The sequence below is a fragment of the Lepisosteus platostomus genome, chromosome 12 (assembly GCF_059453375.1).
Source record: "Lepisosteus platostomus isolate fLepPlt1 chromosome 12, fLepPlt1.hap1, whole genome shotgun sequence".
NCBI classification, from domain to species: domain Eukaryota; kingdom Metazoa; phylum Chordata; class Actinopteri; order Semionotiformes; family Lepisosteidae; genus Lepisosteus; species Lepisosteus platostomus.
The window spans coordinates 37,023,083-37,050,074 of record NC_142622.1 but is presented as its reverse complement, the minus strand read 5'-3'; the positions used below and the strand labels follow the sequence as shown (position 1 = coordinate 37,050,074).

General features: G+C 34.2%; 1 protein-coding gene across 1 annotated transcript in view; it reads right to left on the bottom strand.

Moving 5' to 3' along the window:
- fam135b (family with sequence similarity 135 member B) overlaps positions 1-26,992 on the bottom strand; it is a 69,027-nt gene that overhangs the window by 20,666 nt on the left and 21,369 nt on the right. Inside the window, exons 2-7 of the mRNA XM_088601845.1 lie at positions 26,003-26,099; positions 17,620-17,699; positions 9,375-9,514; positions 7,155-7,225; positions 5,399-5,572; positions 3,842-3,968 (exon numbers count right to left, since the gene is read on the bottom strand). Coding sequence (XP_088457971.1) covers positions 3,842-3,968; positions 5,399-5,572; positions 7,155-7,225; positions 9,375-9,514; positions 17,620-17,699; positions 26,003-26,079 — 669 coding nt within the window. The 5' untranslated portion in view covers positions 26,080-26,099. The remainder of the gene's footprint in view (positions 1-3,841; positions 3,969-5,398; positions 5,573-7,154; positions 7,226-9,374; positions 9,515-17,619; positions 17,700-26,002; positions 26,100-26,992) is intronic.

Below are 26,992 nucleotides of genomic sequence, written 5' to 3'. Positions count from 1 at the left end.
TGACTTTGGCTGCATTTTAATTATTTTTCCTAGGACGAAGGACATAACTTTAAATATATGATAGAATAGAAAAAAATATGCACCATTACATCATATTCTGTGGGAGTTTTTATTTAGTTATATTTTTTAATAAAATAAGGACTGTACACTGTAGTTAAAACTCTTTATTCCAGGGTGGGACTGCTGGAACGTTCACAGTGTTTAACAAAATACTATTTAAACAGACTTTTTCTAAATATTAAAACAGAAAACAAAGTTAGATTTTATTCTTCTAGATGTTGTATACCATGAGTGACAGGGAGACAGGGCTAATAGTTGGCTAACAGGGAACTGAACTCTGAGAGGGTCAGTGTAGAGTAATGAATGCAAAAGGAAGTCCTTGGAATGGGAAGAAATTCCCATGGGACCATGCAAAATTCACACAGAAAATGCCCATGCCCAGAATCTTATCTAAGACTTAACAGCAGCCCTTCTTACCACAGCCTTGTGCCAAATTTTAGTTGTAATAATCATATAATAATCAGATATACAGTACTGTAAGTGTAGATTTAGAGGTATGTTGGGGGTCCACAAGGGAAGGGTAAGATACTGTACCACATACCATAAGGAACCACAGTCTTCAATCACAGACAAGGGTGAATCATAGCTACACAAAATACAGTATACTGTATATGTTTTAGCACTGAATAAAGGTTTCATGCAATATGCCTGCAAAACAAACCATCGTATATTTCATAAATATATGATGCATATTATCAGAATATTGTTGTAATGTATCCAATTATCTATTGGTATCCTATGGTGTTTCTAGTAATAGCAGTAATACATGTGTTATGAAAGTTGTTGACCAAAGCAAATAACTTTAACAACAGCAAAGGAAAAGAAATACAGAAAAAAATAAATTAAATCTCTCCTCATTGTTACATACAGTAGAACACATTACAATTTAGCTGATAGTGCTGGAATTATTGAAAAAGTGCAAAGATAAATAAAATGGGACTTCTTTAAAACTTTGTTCAGTCAAATGCGAGGTTATAAGGCAGTTAAACTACAAAGCACTAGAAACGTGGCAGCTCCAGGTAGAACTCTTACATAAATAAAGCAGGAAGCAGCAGGACTGTACTATACAAATTTCACCTGCAGGTACAGCATGGTAAACCCAGACTCATTACTGTGATCAAAAGGGCCCCCCTGTGCAGCTCAACTGCCTCGTTATTAAACCACCCCACAGGACACTGGTGTAAAAACCCGGAACAGAGGGCAAAAGAACTCTCATTAGAATTTATAGTGCCTGCTTTCAGTCCAAGAAAAAAAAAATATCTCGTCCCGTCAATTAAAGCATTTTAACCATTAGAATATTATATTTTCTAACATTTTCTATTAATTGTCCTAGATGCCACTGTCCTAGATGCCAGATGTCTAGAAATGTAAAATGTACTCTGTTTAACAGAATTTTGGGAATAAAAATAAGTTTGCACATTTTTTTTTCTTTTCTTAACTCTAATTACACAGCAAAGATTGTGAATGGTGCTCATTCTGTTTGCAATTACGGAATATTACAATTGCAAGGTAACACTGTTAATGTGGCTTTTATTTTCATGAATTTCAAATGTTTGCATTTTATTAAAAAGGTTTCAGAAAATTACGATGATGCATACTGTTTTAAGAAACCTTCAAATTACAGTTTCTTACAATAGTTTAAATGTCTTCCAAAAAACATTGCCATCAGGAAGGATGGTACTGTTATCAGGAAGGCAAAAAGCATACTTTTATCTTTAAAACATTATAGATATAGTATAAGGCCGTGTCCCAATATGCACATTTGCGGTCTCATGCCCTTCACACGCATGTTCTCGCTCAAGTCTTTGTTAGTGTGTACCATTTCTAATTTGTGTTTCAAAAGGTTGCTCACGAGCACCCCTAATGAGCACTTTATGAGCCTTTCTCTGAAGTCCACATCAGTGTAGACTTTACTGAAGGTAATTACCCCAAATTCCTTGCAGAATGGTGATGTTTCATGTTCTTACCTATTAAAGTGGAATGAAATTGCCATGGAGAATATTAGTATTAGTATTAGTATTTACTAATTAAAAGTATTGGTAAAAGTGAACTTTTTCACACTTTAAAAACTCATAATATTTTACATTATGTATAAACAAAATTTAATTAATCTACTTTAGATTCATACTGTATGTATTCTAGATATGAAGTGTTGACATAAAGCGACTATTTGTTTCCCCATTTCGACTGATGAATTTGTTTACCTACTGTATTGTGTATTTTGTACATGGAAAGATTAAGTATTTAATAGTACAAAGCTCTGAGGATTTGCCAAGCTTACCATATTTGTTTTACTTTGCCTACTTTGGATCAATCCCATTTCATGTGAATGAACATGTTATATATTTCTCATACTGTCATTTCTGTACTGGGAAAGATGTAATGTAATGGTATAAAGCTTTAAATAAATGGAGAGCTGTACTGCCAGGTTTTCCTAATTTAGTTTATTTTGCGTCAAACCTGCTCAACATGAATGAACACATTAATGTCACTACTTTTGTGCAGAGACGAGACATTCAATTTCATGCGGAGGATGAAAAAGTATTCAAAAAAATATCTGCCAATATGTACTTAGCCAATGGAAAAGAAGCAGCTTAAAAGCAGCAACAACAGCAAGTATTTTGAGAGTGAGCTATAACCAATGAGTGATATCATGCAAGGATGTCCTGTTACCCTTTAAATAATGGTGCACCCTTGAATGCTTGTGCACATGCTTGCTCTACGTCACAGAAGTGCTGACTTGGAGGAAGAGCTTAGGGCTTAGTGTGGCATTTGGGACACAAACCCAAGTGGTTTCAGTGAAAGCAATGTTCTTATTCATGTGAAATATTTTTTGTATTACAAGGTAATTATTTAACCTTAACGTACAATAATACAATTAATGCAAAATGTTTTGTGTTGACCACTTTTGGTTATGGGTTTTGATTTTGACTACATTAACGACATACTTTTCAAATGTCCTATTACTGTACTTTATAACTATACAATTGTAATGCAGTTGTAGTTTGTATAAGGCTGCTCATTTAATGAAATTCTGTATTGAAATTGAATCTGAATATTATTCTGCATGACCTCTTAAAGATAAAACTCTCACAAATTTAGCTTTTATATTTTTATTATAGAAATAATGCGATTATTTTATTTTGTAAACATGGGAAAAATAATAAACTAGTTACATTAGTACACGCTGAGATCTTAGAATTTAAAAAAGCCATGTTAGTAATGTTTGTACAGCACTGATGAAAAATCTGGACACTGTATCTTCCTCAATAGTGTTGTCGTTATGCTGGGCTGGTGTTTGACTGATGAGCTACCTTGCTCCCGTGTGAAGTGAAGACCCGTTCAACCCCATTTTGTTTCAGACATTAATCTTTCAGAGGTCCTTAACCAACAGCACAAACCTTTTAAATTTGGTCAATCGACTACTAGATTTGCATATGTTGAAAGACTCTTGTAAAATGCTACATCAAGAGCTTTGTAAAGTGGCAATCATGTGTAAACTGTAAAGCAGAAATAAAATTGAGTTTAGTAATATAATATATTTCATTTTTGGGTTGGAGAGAGAAATATTGAGTTCAGTAATGTGTTAATGTGGCATTCATTTTAGAGGAATAGAGTAAGTTCCTGTTGCTTGTTACAACTAATTTGATGATAATTCATCTTATGACACTGCTGTCCAACTCAGTGCTCCTAGCTGATCCAATCTTCCATTCTATGAAAGGAAAAATGGGTCAGGAACGTTTAATATTTATTACGAGCTACACTGGTGCTAAGATCTTACCTCTGTTATAACAGGCTTGCAGTATCCAGCCCCAAACATGAGGTTCTCTAAAGACATAGCAGACTGATCTGTTCCATTTTCTGGAGAGCCCTTTCCCAGCCAGGAGCTCTTTCCTGAACGAGCAAAACTGAAAGAAGAAAAAACACAACAAAACAATGTTCTAGAAGCCATAAAAACAAAAACAATTTGTTTAAATAGTCAGGATTCTGAATGAGCAATATTTAATTGAGAAAAGTAAATGTAGATAGAATTTAATAAGCTGGTTCAGTTACAAAGATACTGTATCACTTAAAAATGCTGTGGGGTTTTGTTTTGGGGAGTATATGAGACTATTTTTCAAGGAGAAGTAATTATTTGCCCTGCCCACAAGAAGTAATGACCTGTCCATAATGATGATGGATGCAGACAATACCACACACATGCTTGGTTAAAGTGCCGACATGTTCACTGACAGCACCCTACAAAGAGTTCAGATTTAGAGGGGGCTGACAGACACATTTAGGTGGAGAACACAAACAATAGTCCCATCATCCTTCAAACAGTTTGTCCAATAAAAACAGCAACCCAGAAGCCTCCTAGTACCAAAATACTGTTTTACAAAATGATTCCAATTTTTTTTACTCAAAACCTGGACATCTACTGTAGAATAGGCACTTGACATTTGCACTTCTGCACAAATCTCAATGTACATGTATCCTCAAACCTAACATGCAAAAGTCACAAGATGTTGTTTCATGAGATGTGTTCTGTTAAATTTATAATAGATTTCATCAATCAGAAGTTGAACAAAATGTGTCTTAACATACTAACATACAGTACAGCAAAAGTTTTGGTTCTTTTGTTCTAGCGACATTAGAAATCCCTCTGTCATAATAACATTGTTTTCTTTTAATATTATATACTAGGACATTTTCACACCAATCCTTTCATGGTGAAGTGTTGGAATATTTCCAGTTGTGAGGATTTTCCATCATGTCTATTTACAGGCAAGAAGAGCTGGCATGAATCTCTCCATTTTCTTTCAACATTTGATAAATTAATTCCTTATTGACAAAAGGATTCTATTTCAGCGGTATTTTTTATAAGCTGTAAACAGTACTTTGTCCTTATATTGCAAATTGATTTGTGGTACATGAAAGACTTGGGAATTCTGTAGAGCCGACAACAAAACCCTCCAACTTAGAGCCTTTATTTATAGCAGGCAGGTTACTTTTTTTTTTCTTAGGAGACATTTCAATGCCTGCAGGCAACAATTTATAATGAAATTTGCACATGCATCTTTTTTGACAAAGCATGCTACTAATCCCATAAAAAATAAGAAGAAAAAAATCGGATTAATGTAATCATGTGTCCATCTGATGGAGTATCACCCTAGATATAAATACTGAACTTCAAATGGACTTTCTTTTTCTTGAAGGCTAGTAATTGTTACAGTAGGTACAAATAAATCTAATATAGTAATGCAAACAAAAAAATATAAGCACTGTGGAAAACATGTACATAAATATAAAGTTACATTTGCATGTTGCTAAAATCTATGGTGCTGAGTTATGCTACCTGATCAATGGTTGATGTAAGGCAACCAGTGAAGCGTGGATGGAGACTGATATTACAGAAAGGTGGAAGTAGTCAAACATAACCGGGACATGGTGGTGCAGGCCTCTCCGTGGGTGGAAGTGCAGACCAAGTGTCCGACTGCTGATGAGAGGGACTGAAGAAATATCATTCAACCTGTAAATTCAACCAAGAAAACTCATTATAATGGATAAAGTGATACAATTCCCTGTTTCTCAGATTAAAAGTAAAATATTAAGATTTGTCACTAAAAATCATAAATCTAGAACTGGAAAGAGTGGATACCTTGTTGCCTTTAAAGATTTGTGGCAGAAATGAACAACCTTGTTGTTGGGATTCTGACAGTGTGATGTGTCATTCACAAGCAGACGGTCTTTTCGTTTGCCAAGTCAACACGGAAATGTCAATTTTCTATTTTTTTTTCAAATGCTAATGGGCCAAAACCAGACTATCTCCCGGTGCCAGAGTATCTTACTTTTAAAGATACAGATCATTAACTAGTAATGGCCAGGAACGATAATCAAAACAGAGTGCTTGGATTCTGGCACGTTGTGCCGAGCTTGGCAAGGAACTACTCAACCTTTCAATGTGTTACTCTAGGTGCTAAAAATGGAAAAGGAGAGGATGGAAGTGTGTGGTACTAAATGTTACCTCTGCTCTGATATTGGTGCATCTCGTTTGAAATCAGGTACAGTAACTATGAAATGTAAGAGAAACAAGTGAAGGGGAAAGATCTGATATGCACAAAATGTATTAAATATCTAAATTATCCTTCTCTGTTAGGTTTCATTTATTTTCTAAAAGTATTGGCATATACTGTATATAGATTAATTTACATATTATTATATAATAAAAAGGCTGTCACCTTCTTTTCAAGGGGATTTCCATTGAAAATTATTTTACTGAACTGTAACATTAACATAATGTGAAAGCTACATACTGTAGGGTGCTTTAAACACAATGTTTTGATTTCAGCATAATGCATAAAGTTATGCAAGTACAACATAAAAATGATTATAAAACAAGAACGGAAGATAGGAACTCTACTGTATTTCTAAAGGAATCATTTTTGTAATTATTTAAGTAATTTAAAATTATTTTAAGTTTGGCTTAAACAGTGTGTGGTCAATATATTTAAAAAAGAATTAAATATGAACTACAGGATTTAAATGGAAACTAAGGGACATTTTTATGGCCAAACTACTGATATCTCATCTCTTCTGAGTATGTTAAATTACCACTACTCTGTTGATGAAAATAATGAAAACAGATACTTTTTTCTAAATTATTATTGATTTTATCATTTAAATTGGTCTTATCATTCAGAACAAATCAGGGCCCTAGTTTTGTTTTGAATTAAAAAAAAAAGCTATAGGTTTGGTCTCACTAGAGGTTCTTTGAATTCTGTATGATTTCTCATCATGTTATTTGTTATTCCAGTAGTATGATCAGAATTTGAGCAGAAAATGTTTTATGAAAAGAATCCAGTAAATACTGAAGACAGTGAGCTGCCTCCTTTTCATCCCTCCCCATATCTCTGGGGGCAGGGACTGCTGCATTCATAACACAAAACAAATATACTATATGCTATGTTTTAAATTAAAACTGCCTAAAACATCTACTCTGTTCTGGAAATTATTTTTTAAAATACTTTATGATATGGAAAGAAAATTTCCAAGTGTGAAAGGCTGTGGGAAAACAATTGCCTAATGTCCAGGAAACTGAAACAATTACATACTGCTGTTCGTTGTCAGTGAAGTGCAGGTCTAGTTTGAGTTGAAAATCTACTTCACTCAGTGCTTCTTCTACCTATTAAAGAAGAAAATACAGGTAAAAGGCTACAAAGAATTGCATTATTCATATAGTTCAATCATATTTCATTTAAACAATTTAATTTAATACATGGAACAACATCAAAAATGACATTTGTGAATAAACCATGCACAATGCGATACCACATGAGGCAGCTCACACTAAGGGCAGTGATCCAGACCAAACTACTCAGTTAGCACACCCTACCACAGACCACCAGGAAAATCTATTACTCTATCATTTGAGCTCATATCCTATTTTTGCATGCACTCTCCTCCAAGAGTAGTGTTATATTATCACCTCGTTTTGGGAAAAGTGCTAGAATTGAGGCTTCTGGTGCTAAAGCAGGGTGACTCCAGATATTTTTACACTGTCTTTTGGAGCAAGGCTCAACTAAAGATTTTTGAGCCCTTTGTTTGCAGTTTCCCAGGTTCAAAGATCTGTCTGTCAAGTTACGCTGTCTTTAGGAGCATGACATACAGGTACTTTCTTTTCATGCCTCAGCACTAGCTTTTATCCTCTGACCTTCCATGCTTGAGGATGGAACATAGGATTGCTGAGCCGTTCACTCTCATAAACACAACAACAGCAAAGTGTGCTTCTAATTTGGAAACTTCTTTAGCTCTTTCCCTAATTAGGAGCTCTCAGATTCTCTGTGTATTTATCAGAATACCTTTGGTGTTGATCTGTGGTGTGGTGCCCAAACAGTTTGCTCTTTGGCTTCCTGTTGGTAGTGTTAACATTGACCACACTCCTGCGTCATGTCTCCAGAAAATGACTGTTTTACAATGCTTGCTTTTCAAATGAATCCCCTCCGTGTCCCTAGATCTCACTCATTACCCTTCCGGGTGGAACCTGCAGCCTGCATCCCTTGCTGACTTCCCATACCACTAATGTGTATCCAATGTACCATTGGATACACACACACACACACACAACCCTCTGCTTGATGCTATATAAATTGCTGCTACACATACCGAGCAATACAGCCTCACAGCATGCTGCTACCAACGGACCATTCCCTGCTATCTGTCAGTCCTGTCTTTCTCTCTCAAGGGAGGAAGGCAAATTGTACAGTATAAGTACAGTATAATGCCACCTACAGCTGTTACTTCTCAGACCACTGACTGACTACAGCTGTAGAACTTAGAGACACACATTCCTGCATAGAAGTACTGTCCCCGGGCGTTTCTTGCATCGGCAGCACTGTAACAAGCACAAGCTAATACAGTACGTAGTTCATAACCAATACATAATAGAACATTCTTAACTATCTGTAAATGGATGTGCTGTTGTACACACACCCCCTAAGATGAATACTCCAAATTGACATTAGAATTGTGTACTATTCTCATATACTGTAGTTGATGCATAGTTTGTAATGTAGTTTATAATATTGGTCATTCACGGATTATGACCAGAAATGCTGGTTCCAATGGTACATTGGATACACATACAGTTGAGTGGACTGGAGCAATTGGGGTGAAGGATCTCACTCAAGTTAGAACAAAAGGGTCCACATTGGTACACTGCCCTACATTTATTATATTATATTATATTCATACGGTAAACAAATATTTTTAAGATTTTAGTGTTAATAAAGTCAAAGACAGGTTGAAGCAAATTTAAAAAAAAACAGTAATGAGATGTACTATCACCTCTAATGCTGGACTTTTCAAGCATTCCCATTTAGAAATTGGAAGTCAATTAAAGAGCTTTAATGAAAAGAAAACTGAAGCATAATATACCACAACATCATCTAATCGTTGCAAAAATAAACAACAGGCATCTTTGTCAAACAAATAATCCAATTTCCCTACATAATGAACTATGAGTAATTTTGAAATACCGTATTTATCTTAATATTTATCTGTTTATTCTTAATGTTAAGTTTTAAAAGGCCTAAAAAATGAAGATAATGCAGAAATAATCTATCCAAAGATGTGAAGAACTGAGATGATAACTATTGTTGCACCACAAAAAGTCACAAAAAGAAAAAAAAAACATAAAAATGTTTATCTTTTTAAAAATTTGCTTTTGTGCACAATGTAATAAGAAACAATTCAAAGCTGTTATCTTTTTGAAATGCAGCTGTTTTTTTTTTTCTCGAAAAACTAGAAGGGCTATAGATTAATGAGTGGCTTACTCTTTCACCATCCAGAAGCAAGTGAACCTTGAAGTTCATAGAGTCATTAACCGCAATTTCTTCATTCCTGTACAAGATCTGAAATATCTTGCTGAGCACAGTACAGTCAAGGACACATGCAGAGGTAGAGCTAGATTCACCTAGGAAGAAAACAATAAAGTAAAATAAGATTAAATTATACAGATGCACAACACAAATGCAACGCCATGCATTATTTTAATCATATTAGGTATATCCACTGTTAGCATTTCCAAGTTTGAAATAACAGAGTTCAAAGGAGAAGGACAAACCAGAACTCCCTCCAACTACTGTATCTATTCTCTAGGGAATAAATATAGGATATCAGACTTTCCTTTCCAGTATTCCTTTTTTCGAGCATTTTAGAGCAGGTGGGGCGGGACTGTTTTCCACATTAATCAGTTCTTGTTCCTCAAGCCATGTCAATTAAATCTGATATACTGTATATCCTAAATCTTTATTCATCTGGAGGAGGGGGCTTTAGCTGTATCTTCTAAATCACTAATGTGTGAAGATGTTTCACCCAGTTACTGAATATATTAGCAGCTATTTCATGTTTTTTTTTTCCTGCAAGAATTAAAGTCTTACTGCCGGATAGTAAAATCAGTAATTGATTTGACCTCTTTCAACGACTATCAAGGGTGTTTTGGTGTTATATGAGATAACAACCCTCATCTCTAAATGGTATTTACAGTGGATCAAGAGCAAAATTATATTTATCTGAGAATAAAATTAAACATTGTTTCCCCTGAATGGTATCGGTGCTATAGTAATTCTACTGATTTGGGTAATCTTTTTTTCGATGAAATTCCTGTGAATTTCTAAAAACAGTTTAAGAGATGCAAAGAATGAATGTCCTTGTTAAAGTTACTAATGATCGTCCTAAGGCAGCTGATTCTGATTCTCTATCCTAATTCTAGACCTAATTCTAGAAAAGTGTGGCTTTTCACATTGTTAATCATGACATTTTCCAACTCAGCCATCTCAGAAATATTGCCAGACTACTTCTTTTGTTGTCCTTGACTGTAACAGAAAAGCTGTTCGATACCTTTGTTTCAAGTCAAAATCAAAATCTATATGGCTTGGCACCTCAGCACCTTAATACCTTTTCATCCTAGCCACCTACAGTACTTTTGGCGTTTCCACATGTAAAATGCTTCCTTCCTTCATTGTTTTGTCAAAACACAAATAATCTTTTGGCTAGGCATGTTTTCAGCCACATCTTTTGGTTGTTTTCCCCATTCTCCATTATGTTTTGTCACCATTGATAGATTTATAGCTTTGAACGCTTTGAACTTGAATCATTCCAGAAAACTGGAACAAAGTTTGCACGGGAAACAGAAATCATAATTTGTACTGTACATGATGTTGCTTTTCATCAATAAATTAGCTGTGGTTTCACCAAAATATAATTAAACATAACTCTTAACAATTGCTTTGCATTTAACATTTACAATTATTTTGATATAGATTTTTTAGGAATCTAAACAACTTTTTTTGTTTTTGACCATTAATTTCTCATTTCTAAATGTGTACAGTATTTGTCTGTGTATGTCTATGCAGTTGTCACAAGCATATAATTAGAGTAGGAAATGAACAATAACTTTTGTTTATTTTACATTTTAATCTCAGTTACTTTTCATGCAATCAGGAATTCAGAAGTATAATCAGTGCATTTACATGCACAAGTGTATACTGGGTCTTTAGCAAGCTTCATAGGTGTTCAGACATCGCAATACACAGTGCCTCAAAATATGTTCATTTCAGAAAAAAAATATTTTTCTTTCCTTTAAGACCTTCCTAATTTCAGGAATCAATTTTTAGGAGTCAGATAACAATGCATTTATTTAAAGTGGTTTTAAAGGGAGAAAAGTGTATGGCCAGACTAAAGACAATAGGCCTGCAGTCATGTGACGCATGGCCTATATACTGTATCATGTGATGTGGACTTGTTTTGATTTTGATAAATTATTTGAAAGAGGAGATTAGGAAAATATTTTATTCCATTAGGCTGCAAAATTAAAATGTCAAGCACACTCCAAAAATTCCAATATTCATTCTTCATTTCCCGTCCTCTCAATTTAAAATGTTTACCTTGCTAGAACTAGCACAATAGCTAATTCATGACTAGAGACATAATTCTTGCGAAAAGAGGCTCCAGACTAAAGGGCATATTGCAGTTTTGGCTCCCAATTAAAATACTGATCTACATAAGGACAACTGAGGTTGCAAACCTGTCCTCCATTTGTCAAATATCATACCACTGACACAACAATGTTTAACTTATGATACATTCAAAATACTTCAATTCACATTAGGTTTAATTAAATAGTATTAAATGAGCATTGCAAACACACATTAAAATAAGATAGCAATTACACTGTACAGCATGTGATCCTGGAGAAAGTTCAGAGACACTGCTGCCAAAAAACACCTTTTCAATTATATGAGCTTGGCCAAAAGATGATCATTACAAGATTCTGTCCTTAACTGATATTCCCTGAAACATGTACAGTACAGTATGTTGTGACTTAAAAAGGACTTCTGGATTCCAGTAACAACAGTACGTGAAATCTTTAAATGAATATTCCACTGATACTTCAATTACGATGAGTTGTTATTAGATGTGAGATTTTCACTACTGATCAACATCGAAGAGTACAGTATATGCTCAAATGCCTGAAGTACATACAGTGTCTGAATATGACATAATACAGTATGTCAGAATATTCAAGTGTTTCTTTAGTCCGCTGGCAAATACATCTAAGATACTATTTTTTGTTATTGAAAAAAACAAATATGTCACCTTTAAAGTGAACTCCAACTATAAGACAACAGCTAGAGGTTATTCTTGATAAAGAACAACCACTCATTCATATTCATTCTTATTAAATACTTATTGCTAGCTTGTGCATTATTCCTGCTAATGAGTGTTACACATAGACCAGATTTATGAATATTAACCTCTAATGCTGCTTGTTTGCAAGCATCCCCAGATACCAGCTGAAAAACATTTGTTATTTTCTTCTCCAAAAGAAAGGAACTACCATAATTAAAATTACATTAGATAGAGCTCTCTTAAAAGTAAACAGTGCCTAAATGAAGTTGGTCATTGTATTTTCCTTAGTTTATATTTACTTATGTTAAAATCCTGAGAGCCAAATCTGGGTTCTGCAAGCTTCATTGTAAAAAGTCCATTATATGGAGAGAAGGGCATAATGTCAATTTCTTAAGACATAATCAAGCTTGTTACCAAGGAGGCAATTAAGATTTGTGTCTGCTGTATTTTCAATGTGTGAGATGTGGTCTGTATGAATTCAGTCTCTCCGTTCAAACCAAGCTTTAAAGGGAAATGTTGGTAACTGGTACTGTATTATACAGGAAGAGATTTATCAGTCTTCCATACATCTTCTGAATTAATTTAAGCTAAACGTCATTTATTTCATTACAGCTTAAGCAAAGACACACATTATTAAATTATGACTGCACAGTCATCAGTTATCTAATGGATTTTCTTCATTTTATTCAACAGATTATATTGATTTACATACAGTATACAGTATCCAGTAAAGTACACAACAATTTCCCACCCCATCACAAGATATATTCAGTCATGAGTGTTGCAGTGAATGTGTTCAGATTATTTTCTCATCCAAGAAATTGGTTAGAAAAACTATAGTGAATTTCTGTTTTTTTTAATTGTTTTTGTTATTCTTTTATGTTCATACACATGTGACAAAAACATAGGTCTTACAATAGTAAGCATGGTGAATATTTTTATGTCTAGAGACTTCGTCACTTGGTACGCAAAAATAATGAAAATCGACTGGAACCAATTCCTTTTACACATATAGAGAGTATGAAAAAATGAAATATGTGTCATATATTATTGTGTTCACAAAGCGCATGTGTTCCTGAGTACTTTGAGCCCTATTCTTAATTGAAGTACTTTATTTCATATAAGCAAGTGCAATGCTTTACAATTGTTGAACAGGTGCTGTTCAGGTATTATTTACCTTTTTCATTCTTTTTAAATTGAAAAAAGTCTAATTCTCTTACATTCCCACAGAAAAAACAGACATATTTCATCTGAATATGGTTTCATTCAAAGTCTGCACTAATCAGCCCTGTAAAATGAAACTGTTAATAAAATACAGAAAAAATGTTCGTCCTCCAGTTCTAATTGATGAATACTAATATTGTATGTGAAATGATACACAATAAAAACGCAAAATAATGCAGTATGTCCTGGTTTAAAACATTATAAAAGCAGCACAGATATTCACATAGTGATTGACACTCAACAAAAAGACCTGTTGAGGCAAAGAGAGGTGGTGAATTCAAAATTTGGAAAAAAAAATTTCACAAGGAGTCAGATTGTATACTGTCTGTCCCAGAACCAAGCATTTCATGCCATAGATGCAAAGAGCCCAGGCTGATGAAAAATGTGTTGGAATTGATAACATTTCTGAAAGAACCTCTCCAAGCAAGTATTCAAGACAACGAAAAGTTACAGAGATAAATTTTGTGTCTGGGCCTAAGTGCTCTCCTGGGGGTGCTGAAAAAATATTATTACTCATCAAGCAATAACCACTACAGTAAAGTACCTCTCAACTGTTTCTCTTTCTGATGAAAATCTGTTGATCTAGGCAGATTTCCAAACGGACTGATAATACTGTCACCAGAAAACTGAAAGTTACAAAAATAAATATAAGCATGCTATCGTGACACCTGGGCTGGGACTGACGCACCAGAGGCAACCTGAACATTCCTCTGACACCATGCAAACGAGATCAGGACGCCTCTCTGTTAGACTTTTAGATGTTGGCTTGTGAGGATGTGTGCATACTGTTCATGGTTAATATAGTTTCCTTTTTACAATAATGCAAAGAAAAGAGGATACAAGAGTGAATCAGTATTTTTAATCCCTTTTCATAAATTCAGTGATGTTATGCTCTTTTCAGCTGTATCTGACAGATATCATTACTTCAAAATCAAGAGCCATTATGTATATTATACTGTATATACTGTTTATCTTGTTTACTTCTTCTTGCCATAGCAAGAGTTTCTTCCTCATGGTCAGTTTTATGAACAAGTGCATTTCCTTTGACCAATCATACTGTAGTACTGTATAATCTTTTTGCAAAGTGCCTGAACCGCTATCTTTTTAGTCTCTTCTTACAATGATGTAATATATTGTTTTGCGTTGTAACAAATGTGTTTCTTTCTGTCTCTTCTTGTTTTCCAAGCCTAAACTTTACATGCCTCTTTGGCTTGTTTGTAATTTCTGTATTATTATTGCAATCAGTATCCAAGTTTTGCATCCATTTTTTATATTAATATAAGCAAAATGCAATGGCCAAAAACATAATTCTAAGCATTAATAGTAATTTCACTGTTGAAATAGTACATACTATTGTCCAATATCAGCTGTTTTATTTCAGTTATGCTGTCTAGAGAAATGGCACTGATGCATCCAAATACATCCAAATGATGACCTTTTCTAATTTGATGCCATTTGTTTTTGATTCATTGGGAACAGTGTATGTGTTAGACATCAGCTTGAAATCTATCTTCGGACTTGTCTTCATGTTTAGTTACAGTATGTGCTTCTTAAACTCATAATTGCTGTTTATTTGGGTTTGGTGGAAACATAAAATAGTTCTTATATTTCCATGACTGTAGGTTAATAATTATTTGGAATTCTGTGGAATCTTATAGAGTAATGAAAACTGAATTAAAATACATGAGATTATGTAATGTATACATGTACTGTATATCAAGTTGAAAAGTTAATATTTTGCATTGCATTCCAGGTAGCTTAAATCTACATCCTTACATATCTGAAATAATTTGTAGTTTGTAGCACTCATAACTGGGCAAGATGGTCGTGCAGTGGCTAGAAATGCTGCATCACAGCGCTGAGGCCCTGGTTTTAATTCTGGATCTGGGTTGCTATCTAATCTGGAATTTGTAAATTTTGCCCATGTTAATCCCCATGTGTTGGACTAGGTTGTATGCTGCCCTTCATCTGATACTTGAAAGGCTCCAGCACCCCTGAGACCCTGTATTGCATACAGTATAAAGCAGACAGTACTTCCAAATAACTTTTTTCATTATTTTGTTCTTATTTGTTCTTATTTCTTGACATCTACATCTGTCGTATTTTCTTGAGTTGTAACAAAACAATTCACATGGACAAATGTGGACATGGACAGAAGTCTTGCAATTAGGAATTATTCAGAAATATTCTTATATTCATGGCCTTCCATGGATCATATTAGCAAGGTTTTTAGCAAGGAAGTTCTTCCTGCTGCTTTCAAGAGCAAAGATTAGAAACACAAATTCTGAGAGGAAACAGCTGTGTACCATTCAGAATGATGCCTTTGTTTATTTGCCTGAACTCAGGGTAAGGCTGACAAACACAAACTAGAAAATAATGATAATTCCTTTTAGCACCTCTGAGACTGAATTCTGATAAAAATACATCAATTAACTACATTTAATTGTTTGGAAAGTGCTTTAATTAAATTAATAGTAACAAGTTAGATCTGCTACTTATTTTTTAAATACAATAGTTTCACAACATTTTGAGGAGAAGGTGAGTCTTTTTTCCTGCTAAACTAGTACAGCAAAACCACCATTACAAGTCTACAAAGCAATAAAACATACAAATATGGATGTTTAAAAATGTTGGATAAGAAATATCAACAACAGCTGTCTAATGTATTGTGCTGGAAAAATATTTCAAAACTCCTTTTAAAATGGTGAATCAATTTAAAAAAAACAATGTGAAAGTAAAGCCTTCAATGACACATGTCTGCAGTCCTTTTAAAATAACTTTAAGAGCAAAAGTTCCTACCATCCTCTTGTATGTTGTTTTCAGTTTTGTGAACATCTAAAACTGTCAAATTGAAACAAACTGGCTGCATTCGATTTCACAATGAAGGCATTCACTTAGGTGATTGAGACTTCAGAGAAAACTGAGTATGCGTTGTACTGTAATTCCAAGGATTTTTCAAGGTCCTACAAATGATCATAATCTTCATGATAATTACAGAGTGGCCAAATTACTCTTAACCAAAAGAATGTGTGATACGTTTGTTATTATCTTCACTAAAATATACATTTCACACATCAAATAGACTGCTGGTTTTCTACAGGCATGTACATACTGTACAATGAGCTCATTATGGTCCTTTCCCAGCCAACATTGTATGGAGTGATACAGAACTGGTCACGCATAATAGCCTGATTCACTGCCAAGCCAGGTGGAGCAAAGGCTTGTAGCTTGTAGCCCATACAAGCCGTGAGCTTCAGGGAAAAAATAAAAAAAGATTTAGTAGCTATTTTGCAAGGTGTGAATGCAGAAAACATCAGTGCTGGTTAATAATGCAGTTCAAATGTAAGACTTTGCATTTAGTGTAGCAGAGATACCAAATGAAATAGAACAGGTGATAAGAAATAAAAATGCATAAAGTTCAAGATACTGTATCATAGGGAGAATTTAAATGACTCCAGTAGTTTAAAGTCAGTGGAAGATGTGGAGGATGAAGGGAATGATACAGCAATAAATACCTCTATATTATAAAATCCAGAACATAAAAATGAATATAAGGTACTTTAGTAAATTAATTCAGATATCATTATCAAACTATCACAACATCATTAGGTTTATATTTCAACAAACCTGTGTTTGCTTTAAGCAAAAATTAACTTTATATTTTGTATATTCCTTCAAAAACTCAAAAAAAGTTTTAGTTAATACTGTATATTTATGCAATGCTTTTGCTGCAGTATTTATGAGAGAATCACACAGTGTGTGTACACTGCTGTATATATGTACTTACATAATTAATGGACTGTGCAGAGACTGCCTGGGTTGACTTAACTGGCAAATTGAGAGGTAATGAGGTGACCTGATTTGGTAAGCAGAACTGTTGCAGATTTCAAGGGAAAATGTTGAATGTGCCTGCAGCAACAATTGCTTGCAATTCCTACTACTGTACATCGGAAGCCAGCCTTATAGTCATGTGGGTTAGACACTTATTTGGTCTGTGCAGAAACTCATAATTTTAATTAAGACTAATATGAAATGGTGCAGTCATGAAAATCAGGTATTGCTTTGCTAAATAAATTGTTAAGAAAACTGTAATTGGCAACAGAACTGAGGGCCCTGTACTCACAACATGAGGGAATGTAAAACCCGATAAAACAACCCCTTTACCTGTGTTTCCTGGTATCGTTGTTATTAATCTATGTGGAACACGTGATGATATTTTCAAACCAACTCGCACTTGGTAGAACCTACGAAAATAAAACATAATCAGAAGGGAAATTTACTTCACAAATTACTTTTGAAAAACACATGTTTTAAGTAAAATATATTGTACCTTGCACAAAGTAAATTATAATTATACCTTAAACATAATATGTTTGCATATATTGTATGTTGTTGAGAAAATCCAGCTGATTTTAACAACACTCAAGACACATGTAGATTTCTAGTTTTTTTTTTAAAAGACAAGAGGAAGTCTTTGATGTTTCTCATTTTGCCATTCCTGTGACAAGTTGAATATTTTAAGTAATACCAGTCACACTCTGTGGTTACTTAATTGTTTGGCTAAACCTACAGATGCTGCCATCTAGAATGCAAGAGGTTTCAGTTGGTACACCACTGTAAGCACCATAAATATCTTCAGTTGTTAGCTGTCACTTTCTTACCAGTATTACAGCCTATAAACTCTGAAGTAAATGATATAATACAAGACTAGATAACCTTATTCAAATGATTGTGAACCAATTAACTAATCACGCTCTGTGGTACAATATAAGCTTTGTTTTGAACAAATGTGGAAAATATAGTGGATTTTCTTTGAAAACAAATTCCGTAGTAATTGCAAGTCACAGAGACACTAGGATTTTGATCTACAGCACATGCTGCACTTTCCCAGAGGTGCTGCAATTTATATGCTATCAAAGAGGGTAAAACTGTATGTGATCTCTGATCACACACTATCATCAGTTTTACCAAGTGCTCGCAGAAAGCAATAACGTGCATCTTCACACGTACTGGGACCTTGTTTTTGCCATTTTTTTCCCCTTTTCAATACTCTGCTGAGAGAAAAGGTTTATTACACATCACATATCTTTACTTAATGAAACGCAATGACGGTTTTGATATGTTTATTTGTTTAATCATTATAAAATAATTTTTTATATTTTCATTAATTTATTTAATCATTCACCAATCAATGAAAATAAGGCACAATGTACTTAACTATTGTATACTGTACAGGTTTACAGATTACAGAGTAATTTCTAACTTACTACAATAATAATAATCATCATCATCATTACAGTAAAGTATCACAGTTGTCATAAATGACAAATGGCTACATACACTTAAATAAAAGCAATTTTAGTTCCACTAACAGTACATAGCAGTAAATCTAATTGGTTGGTATCAATTGCTTAGTCAACAATTCTCGCAATTGAAAAACACCAGTCAATACGAATTCATCAGTGACACAATACCGTGTGTGTCACCCAATCATTGCAATTACCAGACCAAGGAAAGATATTCTATTTGTAAAGGGTATGAGCCGTGGCTTGTGGAAGCAATACAGCTCCATAATTCAACTGTGGGAAGGGTCTCTTGTAAGCTAGAGGAAGGTAATATTGCGTAGTCATTGCTAGATTAAATTATTTATACAAAAAGTACTTAATTCAAAATAAATTATACAGTAGAAATTAAATATTAAAAAACATAACCTCTCCCTCAATTTTATGATGCTAATCATTTACTACATTTCCTCCACTAACTCACCAGTGCTGCATACAACACTGCATTTGGTTCAAATCCCAGATTTTGCATAACATTTTCTCAAACACTATGCTCCCGGATACCTTCAGTTTTTTATCTCTCCCTACACCTGTCTTCTACCACATGTTCTGTAATCCCTCCCTTTCTTCCTACTCCCACAACCCCTTTCTTTCTTCATCCAGCCAAAGGACTGGCTCCGCACTCCTCAGTAGTAAAATTAACTACCGTCAGAAATCAAAACGTCGTAGTTCCTGACCACTTTTCAGCATCTGTTCATGACTCATACAGTATGTTTAGGCAGAACATGTGATGTATCAGCTCTCTACTACTGTATATTGTTCATTAACTCTTACACTTTATACTGTAGCAGATTCACATACTGTACAATACCTGTACATGTAAGGTAATGGATTGGCACTCATTCACCATAAACAAGGTATACAAATCTAAAATGATTTTAAATCACTGCTCTGTTTTCATTTTGTATATGCTATATTATTTGTATAATGCTTTAAATCTTCAGAATAAAAGCAGCAAAAAGATTATATAAATTACTCTTTTTGTGCATGGAATTGTAGAACAAAATGTGACAGACCATTAGCTAGTGGGATGGCAGTGAGCTGATGCATTTATTGGAGCTGTGAGCTTTCCTATTTAAATGGCCTGACTAGTAACATCAGACACATGGACAGTGAGTAACACCACATGGATGATATGAAAAGATAGCCCTTTGTTGAAGGAGAAGGGTCCAAGGGACAAAAGCTCCTGTGATCCCACAGACATTAGCCTGAGGTGTGTTTGAACGAGCATTTCTGTTTGATGCACGATGGCCAGGTATAACTGAATGGGCCTCGGTGAGTGAGTTTAACACAGGCTGTCCGGGTGTGAAACAAGTGCCAGCACCTGTGGGACTGTTTGAGTGTTTGTGAGCCAAGTCATTTTTAATGATTCATTAGACCACCCATGTACATACTGTTTATACATATTAGACCACACATGTGCAGAATGATACACTATTTGTTGTGTATAACAGATCAATAGATAGGGATGTCCATGTTTGAAGGTCTAGGCAGGAGTGTCTACAGAGCTCCACTTGTAGCGATTGATGACAACCTGACTTCACAGGGCTATAGTATATTGATCTAGTTCTAGGACTTCACTTGCTGCCCTACCTGTGGGATCAGTCAGACATGGCAACATTCCAGCTGGACAATACACACTCTAACACCTTTCATGTAACAATGGCTTTCTGTGGAGATGTGAAAGTAACAATTACATTGTGGGTGCCAGGCCTGGGCTCCAATTAACATTTATGGTATGAGGTGGAGTGACATGTACAGTAGTATCCAGGATTCAGAGACTAGAGAACAGTTATATGTTTTTTTTTCATGCTCCATGGAAGAAAAGGAATAAGAAAAAGAAAAATGATAGATAGTCACACAAGCTTCAAATGGTTCAAAGCATGTTTCGCTGTTATACAGTACACACTTACCTGTACTGCTTCCACCTTTTATAAGTGGTTAAGTTTCTCTTGATACTCAGTATATTCTGGGATCAAGAGACTCGAGTATGCATAAGGTAACATAGTGTAACACAGGGTAACACAAGGTTTGACACTTCCTTTCTGTTAATGCATAACAATAATTAATCTCCAATCTTTTCCATCAAGGTATGTTTACTCCTAATACCTTTTACTCGGCACGTGTCTAAGAGCTTCAGTTAGTGTCAGTACAATTTGAAGTACTGTACATCAAAAGGCATGATACAAGGCTGAAGACTTATATTTTTAATTAACACATCAGAAGTGTACCTTTATACAAGTGATTTGAAATGAACAAATAGAATACAATACATGCCAAAAATCTAATCATAATCTAGTCATTAATTCTTAATGTTTTAATTTCACTGCATTACATACAGTATGAGGCCTTCAATGTGTGCTCTGTGGGGCAGTGGTTTCATTTCAATCATGAAGTTCAACAGTGAACAGATGGTTAGCTTTTTCATTTGCCAGATAAAAAAATGCATTGTTGCATTTATTGTGCTTACTACATCCTTTAATAAAAGTTGATAGTTAATGGTCATTTTTTTTTTCATTTGGAAAATGCATTTCAAACCGAGGGCATGAGGTCCTTTAATACACAAAGACTTGTGGGAGTCTGGAACAAGCTACTCAATTGATGTTGTTTATACTGATATCCTGGCTTCTATCAAAACGTCTGAATGAGATCCCCATAACTTAGTTACTAGCAACTAAAAAGCATCTTACTATCCATAAAATTTATCTTATTCTCACTGTCTTAACTGGGAAACAAAAGTGTGTCTTCTAAGTTCAAGAAACAATTTCATTTTGTAATGTGATTTTAAGAATCACATGGCATACAGTATGCCAACTCCTCTGCAGCGAGCTGAGTCCTATCTCTTGGCAAGATTACAGCTATCAAAGACTTTGAAAAAGAATATTGGCATCTTGAAATACTATATCGATACTGTGTAAAGCTTAAAGAACTCTCTCTTCAGGAAATCAAAGCCAAGAGGTCAATCAGAATGCAATTTTAACTAAAAGGCAACTAAAGTGGCACATCTAATTCAGCATCCATTAATACAAACTAAAAGTCTAGCAATACTCTTATCACCATTTCCTGGTTTAAAAATTAAATGTAGATTTAATCAGTGATTTATTTAAGTCAACCTCTACAGTGTCTTTGTTTTACTCACATGTGATCCATCTTAATATAGAATGCCTCATGTTACTTCATTGTGTAAAAACAAGATTTTATATTGTATAAAATCATATTGTATTATTGTATTTTCTTGTTAGTGTTACCTATGATAATTTGTCATCTAAGTTGTAAAATTGCAACATGCCTGAAAGCAAAACAAATATATTAGAGCTTTCATCAGAGGAGATTATGCATGAAAAGGTTTAGCCCTTTTTTGCGTTTAGCAAATCAAATCTCAGTAAAGCTGGCATTTCAGTGAGCCACAAGCCAGATGCAGTTCTTAATCACTCTCTACACTGATATATAGTACATTAAATACATTAAAGTATAAAAGTGTTACTACAGTACAGACATTTTGTGATGTACAAAATACAAAATAAGGTATTTAACACAAACATCAAATTCTTCATTTGCAGAGCCACTAAAAATCCAAGGTGCACTTTTCCTTCATGTGTTGATATCATAGTGAGTTTCTATTGTGTGTGAAAGTTTGTGTACTGTACTTTATCAAAATGTTAAATGTTATACTGAATTAATTTCTGCATACATACTGACAAATGTAAACAGATAGTAGTGACATTTAAAGTGTTTTTATTGTACATTTATCAGTACAATAGTAAATACATTTTCTTACTTCTCAGGATACCCAAATGATTTTGTATTGTATTTCAACTGCATCTCCAGACCTTGTACCTCCAGAGCAGATGCAACTAATCTAATTAAACAGCATTTCCAGTACTGAAAAACCAGAAGCAACAGAACACAGGCATGTACCCATGAATTGAAGAACTGTAATACAATACAATAAGGTATTTTTTTATTCTCTTTTAATATTTGTGTGACCATCCGAACAGACAGGTTTGGTCCTTTCACGAAATTGAGTGTATCTGACCTCCAGACATTGCTTTTCAGATGCAAATGTTTGAAATGCAATTGAATCATATAAAATATTTTGGAGATAATGACAAGTAAACGTATTTAGCTGTGTGTTGCCACCCTTTAAGGTTCACTGTTTTCTTTTCTTTATATTATGTTAGCCTTGATTTTGGAATTGTATTGAGAGCGTGAGGAATTTGTGTTCATGTAAGCGTATTAAACCGCCCCCCTCTTTGGGGGCTAAAATGTACCTCTTTTAGCCAACATACTTTGGGATAGACTGCACTGTCATTTATGTCTGCTTTTATAGAATGAATCGAGCGCATAATGGGAAGCATGTTGGCATAAGGGAAAACTGTCCAGATGGTTTTGTTAAGAGAGAGAAGATTAAATCTTAATATTCTAACACTCACCTTACAGTTTAAATAAAAAAAAAATCAAAAAGCCTTTTAAATACATACATATAAAACAAAACCTTTTTAACAGAGTTTGAACTGCTGCAGCAAGTTGGGCTTTTCCATACACTTTCTCTAGGTTTTAGCATCTGGATGTTATCAAGGAGGCTGGTCTCTTTGAAGCAATTTATGATTGCCACTGTCTTAGAGAACAGGGTGGCATTTGAGTCTTCATGCCTAAGCATTTGGGTCTTGGCTGCACTTACACCAACATTTTCTACTAGGCCTGTTACTGTGTCGTTTTCCTATATTATCTCCTCTGTTGGTAGCTACTGTTTGAAAAGGAACATATATGTTTAGTTACTCCTCTAACCCTGGTTTTGTAAAATAGAACAACAGCTATCAAGCTCTTTTGGTTGCTTTGTATCCCCCTTGCTGGTTCATCAATAAAATAGGAAAAGAAGGAGGAATACCAGCCCTAAATCTCCTCAGGAGAGGAAATGAAGACTGAGTATCAGTAAGGGAGTTTATTGCCATACATGTACTGTACATGTACATTGGGATTCATACTTGTGTCGTTCACTCAGGACATGCACAGTACAGCAGACAACATCACACGACGTAGACTGTACATTACAAATGAGTACATGATAGTGGTAGTATAGTATGTACAGAAGAACAATATATATGTGGTAGTGAACAAAAATACATGGTAGTCCATGTCAACAGTTTATAGGACAGACATGTATTGAGTTTTGAGGCATTACACCAGAATGGTGTAAGTGATCCTCTGTACTATTGCCTCTAGTGGCAACAGAAAGGTGTTGAAAGTACGTTGGTAATATTGCACTCTTCCTGAGTTATTTGTGATGATGGTAGACAGAGTAGACTCTGTTCTTCTATCACAGGAATGGCAATATACCACCCCATTGGCTATTCTTCTCTTTCAGCAAATCAGAGTCAGTAACTTGGAAATGTCTAAATCAACTCCTGCCATAATGACTGATCACTAAGTAAAGAAATGAGTACACATATTGTATGAGATAATGTGGATATAAAATAAAAGTCAGTATAAATATTGAAGATTATATTAATAGTCCTGAAAGCTTGTCTTTCTTAATCCAAATACATCCTGAGATTTTGAAGACATCAAAAACAATTTAAAAAATCTTCTCAGCGTTCCTTTGTTTTGACATTGAAGATGAAAGGAAGTTAAAAAGCATTCAGCAGAATTCAGCATGCTTGACAACAAAGTACACTTCACTGTCTTCTTAAATCACAAGTGTTATTCTATTAATATATCACACCTGCCTTGTACAGTATAGAGAGACTTATATAAGAGTTATTTTGTAAAGGAAAAAAGAGGAGTAATCAGAGAGGAAATAACACTGCAGGGTTTTTCTAGGACTAAAATAACTTATAAAACATCGAGAGGAACCTTTAATGAATTACAGTCCACTGTCATGAAAAAATATTACGTGATTATTATGATTTGCCACGTGCACTGTTAAATGTCCGCTTCACCATCAAGAAGAGGGGGAGGGATCATAGACGTATGGTAGAGATGTGCTGTGAAGATTTGCAATAAAAATGTCCATTAGATAATGAGATCTTTACTGGAATGGCTCCAGCAGTGGTTTTGGTCAGGAGGTTCAAGGACTTGGAAACATGCTATTTTTAAGAGAGCAGAATAAGAGAACAGCCCTTTAATTTTAGTGTATCTAATAAGTGGGCTTTATTACACGGAGCTATACTCCATTTACCCCCTTTCTAGTAAATTTCTTTTATTTTCAATTTTCTCTTCTTCGTCTGTCTTTGTGAAATAATAAACATCTCATAATCCACAGCTAATAAGCATACATTTGTCTTATTTGAATTAAGCTTTAACTTTAACAATTTTGCACTTAAATATCTATATGCAGTTTAAGGTGAATAAGAGGTACCTCACTTTATTTTTAACATTTTATTTATTTTTGCTGGTGGAGATTTTTCTAAAATGTTCTTTAAAATACTAGGGTTCGCTGAGATTTGGTGTTATGACATCTTATCTTGTTTTTTAATGTGTACCTATTTATTTAATTTGATGTTTAAATTTACTATTCATGCCTTATACTTAAGTCTGTAGCAGCATTAAGAATTTCAAAAAAGCCTACAGATGAGAGGAGGCTATTTTGTCTTTTACAGTGTTCTTATGTGCTTACTAGTACTTTATTGATCCAAGTATCTTTCCCATTTTTTCTTGAAGGGTGCTGGGGATTCATCTTCAATACCACGGGATTAGAAATGCTGTTTTTGCAGATTTATTTCAGCAATGTTATAAAGGTTATAACATCATACCATTATAATTTAGCACCTCTAGTGTATTTGTATAATGTTTTGCTCTGCAATCCCTGGCACTCATGTCATGTTTTCACTGTACTTTGCTCCACTGCACAGTGATTATAACATGAGAACCCATTCTAAAATTTAATTAGAAAATATATTTTCAAAATGTTCCAATGATTTTGTTCATATTGATGAATGGACACATTGTATAGTTGATTAAGATTTATTTTTATGATTAATACAGTTTAGGATTTGTTACCGCACGTACCATTTATAAAGAGGGATTTCAGCAAAATATTTTTTCATTTGGAAATGTGTGTGTGTTTATCATCAGAAAACATAAATCATATAAAAATAAAACATCACAATGTAAAGCATCTAAAGCTGAAACAGAAAAAATGAACCTAAAAGAATATACAGGTATATATGTCCCAATGTGACAGCAATAAAAAAATCTCTGCTTACCCTCTTTGAAACAGATCCACATTGTGAAACTTGTGTAACTCCACAGAAAACTCCACGGTTCCCTGTACTTCAGACATGATCTATTCCAGTGCATCACCTAATAATAAAAAGAAAGTTTTAAAATGTAACTTTTAATAATTTATTTTTAACAGTATAATGTATTTTATCATCAAATATAAAGTGCATATGTTATTAAAACGAACACTTTTTAATGTCTTTATTTTTAGAATAAACCAAAACATTTCTGAACGAGATTTCACATGCAAATGGTCCTAGGACTGAGATTAAGCGATATACAGTAGCTACAACTATAAGAGCCGCACATTCAAATATTATAAATAATATGAATGTATTCAAACACAAGCTACAAATATTTGCCCTCGATCAAAGCTAAGTCTGTGGCATGTATTTAATGGCAAATTTTGTTTATGCACAGTTTAAATGAATGAGCAATGAAAATTAAATGACATAAAATTAAACTATGATAAAATAAAAGTGCCACACAATCCAAGGGAGTGTTTGAGAATCTTTAAAATAAACATTAAAAGTGCATTTCTGTATGTTTGAACACCACAAGAATTTGGTGGGAGAAAGAATCTTTAAGGGAGAAAATGGAAATGACCATTTCACATTACCTTTTTATTCTACTAATAAGGTGCTATAAAAAAGTGCAGGATTCTAATAGAGAGGCAGTTTAATTCTCAAGAGCGGCTGCAATTTCCTTCCATAGTATGTTTAAAAGTAGGAGAGTTATTAAATCACACCATATCAATGGATTATGATTCTTAAATGCAAAACCCAATTCAAACTTTAGCAAACATTACCTAATTGAGAATTGACCTCAAAAATGAAAAGTGTTTACAATTCCCGCATTGCCTGCTCACAAGCAATGGAATACATCGGCACAAACTCAAAAGGATCTTTATTCGGCATACTTCTCACGTGACCTAGGAATGTTATCATGAAAACAAATCAGTGAAATGCTCTGTA